Here is an 8,323-nt window from a genome sequence, read left to right on the forward strand (position 1 = left end):
ATCTCGGTTTTCCCCATTTCAAAGGCTGCTGCTAGCGCTGAGTGCCGCTTCTCTCTGCTCTGTAACCCAGTCCCCAAATTCTCCCCGTACCCCAAACCCCTTCCTGCCAGGGGGCGCCTCTGGAGTTAGTGGAGAGGGTAAGGGCTCTGACTATAACTTGGGATGAGTTGAATCTAGGCTTGAACTGTGTGACATGAAAATAGGAGGGTTTCAAGACCACAGGTATCGACTTCTGGAGGGCTTGACCTGACAAGACACGTTTCTTTGACACCAAAGAGCTGAGGGTGGGAGTCTCCTCTTTTCCTGGAGGATGCTGGCCTTCACATGCGCAATCTCGCCTCTCATTCCAACCCCCAGAGTCCCGAGTGGAGTGCAGGGAGAGGGCTGCACGGGAGCCGCGCTGGGACGTCCTAGTGTCATCGCCCTCCTCGGTCCTGCTCTCAGGACATGCCCAGAGGCCACGGTTTGAGGAGAGCATCCCCCAAAGAAAGGCCACCCTCAAAGACCCTAGATGGTCAAGGTGAGATGGAGAGCAGTTAGAGGAATCTCCAAATCTCTTCTTCGCCCCGCGTCTGCGAAATCCTCCTCCGGAAAGCTGCCAGACTGTACTCCCTGGGGCTTCGCTTCTCGAGAGGTTCTCAATTTTGGTGCCTGGGAAAAGGGCACAGGGGGTTCCTGTGAGATCCTTCAGGGAGAGGAAGACGCCCTCCAGAGGGGGCTCCGGATACTCTCTCAGTTCCTTGCATCTCGGGATTGGAGACCAGCGACCCCCAGCGCCCAGCTGCGTTCCTGCTTTCTGCTCCCTGGGCGGGGTTGCCTCGAAGGCACCCGGAAACCCAGCTCAGCCTGGCTCTGGAGTCTGCGCCTGGCTGAGGAAGACTCGCCTGCCTCTGGCCTGGGCGCGGGAGCAGCCGAGGGGGCAGAGAGCTTCACGCAGAGTAAGAGGCCTGGATTCACAGTTTCTATAAACCCAAGATACAGAACCAGAAGTAATAACCCCTTCCATGTGCTAGCAAATTTTATGATTTACAAACTCATGTACATCCCTAGCACAACCTGGGAGGTACACCGGACAGGTTAGGATCATTTTTGCAGCTCAGGAAACAGGCGCTAAGAGACTTTGTTTCCTTAATTCAACATTTCTTGAGGCAATGGAGGATTCGAGGATAAATAAAGCAAGGACTAGCTCTTGGAGCAAGGGGTGGGGGGGCTGAAAATAACACCCTAGTTTACTCTGGCCGTAAGGGTAGTGGCTCCAGACTGTGACAGGCGTCCACAAGAGCTATACCACATGGCTGAAAAGTGGCAAAGCTGGGGCTGGAACCGGGACTTCAGGCGTCCACAAGAGCTATACCACATGGCTGAAAAGTGGCAAAGCTGGGGCTGGAACCGGGACTTCTGACTTATATTCAAGAGCCTTGCCCACAGCCCCTGACCGCGTGAAGATCAGGAAATGGTGCATAAACACACACACACACACACACACACAAACCTTCATTACGACCCTCTCTATCTCGGTTGAAGCCTGAAGTTAACATTTGTCACAAGCTACATATTATTTGAGGGATTTGTTGTTGACTTGTAAGCTCCATGTAGGTAGGAGCCTCATCTATCTTATTTAAGGCTGAATTTTCAAACCTAGCTCGGAGCCTGGCACAGATCCCACACTTAATAAATATTTGTTGAATGAATCACAAATTGCAATAACTCAGAGCAAAATAACACCACCAGGAAACAGGTCGCTCCCTTCCCTAGGGAGTGTGAAGGACCATAAAGGGAATTAGAAGAATGGGGGAGGGGAGAAGATAGGCTTTCCCATCTCATCATCCCCCACCTGGTCCGAGCTATAGCCCCGAATTAGCCTTCTGTATGAGCCTTCTAAGTTCTCAAAGAAGTGGTCCAGAAGGGAAGGAAGGGCATTTCCCTTTGGCCAGGAGGGTGGTGAGCAAAGGCTGATGGCAGCTCCGCGTGTCTCGGACTCGGCCTGGGCCTGCACCTCCCGGGCTCCTAGATTCCGTGCCAAGCCGCAGCCAGCGAAGCGGAGCGTGGCCGAGATTGAGGAGGGTGTGGGAGACCGCGCCCGGGAAAACTCCTTGAGAGGCCTGAGCTGGGCCTCGCTCTGCGTCCGCCCCACCGGGCCACCTCGCCCGGGAGCGAGCTGGCTGAAGGCTAAGGGAAGATGTGCGGGCTCTATAAGGTGAACTCGGGCTTCCCAAGTATCCCCTGCAATCGTGGAGAAGCTACTGGTTTAACTGGGGTCCGCCCCATTTAAGATGAGTCGGTGGGTGGGGAGGGGGGGCTAGAAGAAAGGACGCTCTGGTCAGGAAGAGGTGTTGGGGCCAGGAGAGGGACTCTCAAGGCCCTTGCTTGGACCAGCCCGGAGATATGGGTAGCCACCTTTTCCCCACAAGGCGCCTCGGTCCTCGGGCTTATTCTTGGCCGTGCAGCGCATCTGCGAAAAGGTGCGGAGCGGTGCGTGTGTGAAGGGACAGAAGCAGAAGAGGCGCAGAGGCAGGTGCCTCAAGGTGCAACAGTGGCCCAGACGAGGTCCAGAGGAGAGCAGGTGCTGGCGCGTGCCGTGCTGGGGGAGCATGGAGCACAGTCTTGGTTGCGGAGGCCAGGGGCCGTGGAGCAGAAGCCCTTGCCCTCCACCCCCCTACTTGGAGCTCCCGCTCCTGCTCAGGGCCCCAGCCCGACGCCTGCCAGCTGCCTGCGTGGCTCCGGGTCCTGGTCCCGTTCGCAAGCCTGGGCTGGGGGCGGGGAGCTGCCAGCCACGTGCCTGCTTCGGAGCTGAAAGCTTCCGAGGGACCAAGGCCGAGGAGGCATGGCTCAAGGACTGCGGAAGATTCACCCAACTCTTCCTTTCACTCAGATTCAGGGCTTTAACGCGAGGAAGAGGGGTATGCTAATAATAACAATACAGAAATCTCGGGCGCTGGCACCGAACTTTAAGTATTTCCAAAGCTTTCAGAGCACTTTCATGTGCCCGATTTTATTTGAACCTTACAAAAACCTCGTGAAGAATTACCTCTATTTCTAAATGGCACCGAGACTGGGAGAGACATACAACGTTCTACACTGCGTGTTTCTTCCGTTTACTGATAATATAAAATAATGGAGAGGGAGAGAGAGAAAGAAGACGGGAGACTGGGAGACCCATCCCGCCTCGGCATTAAGACCCCAGATGAGACGCAGGCCCAGGGCTGGGGGCCCAACTGCAAACAAGACCTGTATTCAGTTTTGTCCGCTCTCCTCACTTTTGTCCTTTGTCCGTTCACTTGAGCCCAGCGTCGTCCTCTTCCCTTCTCGCTCCAGGACTTAGGCATCGCATTGACCAAGGCGCAGTTGATGGGGGTCTGAGTCCTTCCTGAGAGCGCCCCCAAGAGAAGTCCCTTGGAAGGAAGGGCAATGAGCGACCTGGCGCCCGTCTTTCGAAGCACAACCGACGCGTGCGTCTCGGCGCCCATACACAGGTTTGCCTGCCCCAAAGCCAACAAGCGGGCCCAGAAACACGGGCCCTTGCGGTAGGCAGGAGATGGGCGTGCCCTGAGCTTTCTCTCCCCTCTTAAGGGGCATAGGTGGTGAGGAAACTGAATGTAGTATGTAAGTTGGCTTTGTATTGAGGGAGTGCAGAGCACTCCTCAAGGGGAGGACTGAAATCTTGAAATAAAAAGCCAATAAACTAAACAACTTTCCCTACAACGATTGCTATTAATGGAAAAGGCGTCTAACCTGCTGAATTAAATCGTTCAAAAGAGTCTGTTCATCATCGGGAGCTCCTCTACAAGGAGGGGAAGGAAAATGTGAAAACAAAACCAAAATCGAGAAGCCTCCTTAACCGGCCCCCGCAGTGTCTTGGAGGCCCCTGCCCGACCTAAGAGCCCTCCGCCCTCCCAGCCCCCGGCGCGGAGAGGAGGCTAAAACAGCCAAAGAGAAAACAGAACAACAAAACGTTTAATATCCAAGGGGAAAAGTCGGAGTGGGTCTCCGGATCTGCACCGCACAGGGCTCGGCTCCGTAGTCCGCTCTGCTGGAGGCCCGGGCCTGGCCGGAGCGGCGCGGCGGATGCCTCCGGCCGGGCTGGGGAGAGCAGCCCACAGTTTCTCCTCTCCAGGCGCCCAAGGACCCTCAAGGCGCGGGGCTCACACTTGAAGCCTGGGAACGCGCAGACAGGAAACCCACTTCCTCCTAAGCAGTTTCTTGCTAGCCGGATGAGAGGCGCCCAATTGAAGCAGAATGGTCCTCATCTACTAATATCCAGAGTGGCCACAAAGCGACTGGCCATTTATGCCGGCACTTTAAACAAAGATATTTGGTTACTGCCGGGGAAGCAAGTGCACTTTTGCATGACTGAGCTCCGGGTGGAGAAGGCAGGCCTCAACCCAGCCTCCCGCCCGCTCGGCTGCTCACGCCCGGGGATTCGCCCCCTCCCGGCCAGCTCGTCCCGCCGGGGTTCAGGCTCAGTTCCACCCGGCAACAGGCGGGCGGGCACTCACGACGCTCCCTGCCCGAGCCCTCCCTGAAGCATCAGGGGGGAAAACAGCATGACCCTGGGCTCGGGTGCTGGGGCTGTGATGTCCTCGGAAAGTCAGCTCCAGTCCCAGAACCCCGCGTGTCCGGGCGTTGGGCGAGGGTCGGGGACACCAGGTTTGTTCGAGGTGTAGCAACTTCAGCGATGGCCCTTCGCGTTAATCCCCCCAGCTTGTCAGCTCGGGCGGCCAGTGGTGTCCTTGCCTTAGCAGGGGATGGGGGTGGGGAAGGGTAGCCGAGTGTGGGTTGGGGGGGGGGGCGGCGTGAAGCAGGGGGCCCTAGCCCTCTGGGAAGACCCTGAGCTGGGGGGAGGGCGGCGCGGGGATCTGGGACAGCCTCTCGGCGGCAGCCGATCCCCTGCTCAGCGCCTCCTCCGCCCGCTGGGATTCTCTCTCGGGTAGGGGGAAAGGGGGCGGGGAGCAGAGGTGTCCTTCTGACGGCGGCAGAAGAGGCAGACAGACTGACAGACACGCAGACCAACAGTGGAGCCCCAGGGTTCGTCCCCTGACTCCCGAGCTCCTTTGGTGGCGACGGGGGCTCGGCGCTGCGAAGCCAGATGTGGTCCGGAGGCGGTGGGAAGGCGCGGGGCTGGGAGGCCTCGGCGGGAGGGAGGAGCAGCCCCGGCAGGCTCAGGTGAAAACCCACCCGCCCCTCGGCCCACTCCCCGTCCCCGCCCGGGGAACCCCGACCGAACTGGAAAGTGGTTCACTTTGTAACTCCGCAAGTTGGTTGCAAAGCGGCGTTCACCTTCCTTCCTCCCCAACAGCCCTCCTCCTCGGCTACTCCCCATCCCACCTCTTGCCCTCCCCTCTCTCGGTTCCCTCCTCCTTTCCCTCCCCCCCGCCTCCCCCGCCCCGCGCGCCACCGCACCCCACAAAAATGGGGGTAGGGGTTCCGGGGGAGGGGGAAAGAAATGCTTTGGGTCGCGTCTCTGCCTCTCTCTCTCTGTCTCTCTCTCTGTCTCTCTCTCTCTCTCTCCCTCTTTGAGACCTAAAAATCCTGACAAGTGAAACTTAAAGGTGTTTACCTTGTCATCAGCATGTAAGCTAATTATCTCGGGCAAGATGTAGGCTTCTATTGTCTTGTTGCTTTAGCGCTTACGCCCCGCCTCTGGTGGCTGCCTAAAACCTGGCGCCGGGCTAAAACAAACGCGAGGCAGCCCCCGAGCCTCCACTCAAGCCAATTAAGGCGGACTCGGTCCACTCGGTTACGTGTACATCCAACAAGATCGGCGTTAAGGTAACACCAGAATATTTGGCAAAGGGAGAAAAAAAAAAGCAGCGAGGCTTCGCCTTCCCCCTCTCCCTTTTTTTTCCTCCTCTTCCTTCCTCCTCCAGCCGCCGCCGAATCATGTCGATGAGTCCAAAGCACACGACTCCGTTCTCAGTGTCTGACATCTTGAGTCCCCTGGAGGAAAGCTACAAGAAAGTGGGCATGGAGGGCGGCGGCCTCGGGGCTCCGCTGGCGGCTTACAGGCAGGGCCAGGCGGCACCGCCGGCCGCCGCCATGCAGCAGCACGCCGTGGGGCACCACGGCGCCGTCACCGCCGCCTACCACATGACGGCTGCGGGGGTGCCCCAGCTCTCGCACTCCGCCGTGGGGGGCTACTGCAACGGCAACCTGGGCAACATGAGCGAGCTGCCGCCGTACCAGGACACCATGCGGAACAGCACCTCGGGCCCCGGATGGTACGGCGCCAACCCGGACCCGCGCTTCCCCGCCAGTAAGTGAGGCCGCCCCACTGCAGGGCCGCGGGTTGAGCGCAGGAGGCGCGGGGAGAGCCGCCGGGAAGGCGCGGCGCCTGCCGGCTGCGCGCTGGGCATCAGGGTGGGCGGCCGGGCAGTGGCGCCAACGAGTCGGGCGCAGGAGCTGGGGAGTCTTCCCTTGTTGAGCTGAGGGGTCCAAGAAGAGGCACTTGGTAGCTCTGGGGTCCTGAGGGCAGGAGCTGGTATTTGGCGTCTGCCAGATGCGGCCAAGTGGCCGCTCTGCTCCGCGCGGGAGACCTCGGAATGCGGAGGGAGGTGGCCCCCTAACTAAGAGAGCCGGGACGAGCAGGGCGCGGAGAGGCGCGGCCTGGCCGGGAGGGAGGTTGCCCTGCTGGGATGATGCGCTCAGGCCCCTGGCCTGGCCCGCTCTCCAGTTTAGGCTGGTGGGAGGCCTTGTGGCTCCAGAGGGGGTTCTAAATGGGCCGAACAAGTGCCCTCATTGGGGCTGACAGGAGAGAGCGGCCAAGAGGCAAAGAGTCTGGGGTCTCGGGGTCTCTAGCTTTTCGAAAGCGCACACCTCCCTCTCCTAAGCTCCCAAAGCTGGAGCCTACAGCTAGACCCCAGTTCCTGGCCTGGGCCCAGTTTGCTGCCCGTGGCCCACTAACCGCACGAATCCGGTGGGCTGGGCACGAAAGGAACAGGAGGAGCAGTCTTTCTCCACTCTGCTTTTTGGGTGAAGCACCGAGACTGAGGGAGGTAGCCGGGGTTGAGGCGGGGAGCTCTGCAGTAAACCCCTCGACGGCACGGCCTGGGGCAGGCGCTGGCGATCCCCGCGGCTGGGCCTCTCAGGGTGGAGGCGGCCTAGGTGAGGAGTGCGCCGTCGGGGCAGGGGCCGGGCCGGCCAAGCGCGCAGAAGGCAGAGGTGGTCTGGCCCGGCCCGGCCCCTGCCGACGCTGTGCGTTTGTCGCTTACAGTCTCCCGCTTCATGGGCCCGGCGAGCGGCATGAACATGAGCGGCATGGGCGGCCTGGGCTCTCTGGGGGACGTGAGCAAGAACATGGCCCCACTACCAAGCGCACCGCGCCGGAAGCGCCGGGTGCTCTTCTCCCAGGCGCAGGTGTACGAGCTGGAGCGACGCTTCAAACAGCAGAAGTACCTGTCCGCGCCCGAGCGCGAGCACCTCGCCAGCATGATCCACCTGACACCCACGCAGGTCAAGATCTGGTTCCAGAACCACCGCTACAAGATGAAGCGCCAAGCCAAGGACAAGGCAGCACAGCAGCAACTGCAGCAGGATAGCGGCGGCGGGGGCGCCGGGTGCCAGCAGCAGCAAGCGCAGCAGCAGTCACCGCGCCGCGTGGCTGTGCCGGTCCTGGTGAAAGACGGCAAACCCTGCCAGGCGGGCGCCCCTGCGCCGGGCGCCGCCAGCCTGCAAGGCCACGCGCAGCAGCAGGCGCAGCAGCAGGCGCAGGCCGCTCAGGCGGCGGCAGCAGCTATCTCAGTGGGCAGCGGCGGCCCCGGCCTCGGCGCGCACCCGGGCCACCAGCCGGGCAGCGCGGGCCAGTCTCCGGACCTGGCGCACCACGCCACCAGCCCCGCGGCGCTGCAGGGCCAGGTCTCCAGCCTGTCCCACCTGAACTCCTCGGGCTCGGACTACGGCACCATGTCCTGCTCCACCTTGCTATATGGTCGGACCTGGTGAGAGGACGCCGGGCCGGGCCTAGCCCAGCGCTCTGCCTCATCGCTTCCCCCACTGCCCGCCACACACCACCAACCACCCACTACACCGTGCGCTTCGACTTTTCTAAAGAACCTGTCCCGGTAAGACCGAGGGAGAAAACACAACGACCAAACTGCTGGACGTATTTCTTTTTTCTTTTCTTTTCTTTTTCTAAAACGTGCAGGATTTTTTTTTTAAAAAAAGAAAATAAAACAACCAAGTGATCCAATTCTTTAAGGAGTCTTAAACAGAGAAGGACATAACAAGAACCGCTTTGGGGGTGTCTTTTGGGTGATTCCGATGGGTTTCCCACGCTCGGGTGGGGCGCAGTTTGGAGAGGGCTCTACGCTGACATGCCTCTGGACTC

At 60.1% G+C, this 8,323-nt stretch overlaps 1 protein-coding gene across 1 annotated transcript; it reads left to right on the forward strand.

Moving 5' to 3' along the window:
• Window positions 1–5,086: 5,086 nt before the first annotated feature.
• NKX2-1 (NK2 homeobox 1) lies at window positions 5,087–7,938 on the forward strand. Its single transcript, XM_068533375.1, has 3 exons — window positions 5,087–5,163; window positions 5,868–6,253; window positions 7,211–7,938. The coding sequence occupies exons 1-3, from the start codon at window positions 5,087–5,089 to the stop codon at window positions 7,936–7,938; spliced, it is 1,191 nt and encodes a 396-aa protein (XP_068389476.1).
• The last annotated feature ends 385 nt before the right edge of the window (window positions 7,939–8,323 follow it).

This window comes from Eschrichtius robustus, chromosome 1 (assembly GCF_028021215.1).
Source record: "Eschrichtius robustus isolate mEscRob2 chromosome 1, mEscRob2.pri, whole genome shotgun sequence".
NCBI lineage: Eukaryota > Metazoa > Chordata > Mammalia > Artiodactyla > Eschrichtiidae > Eschrichtius > Eschrichtius robustus.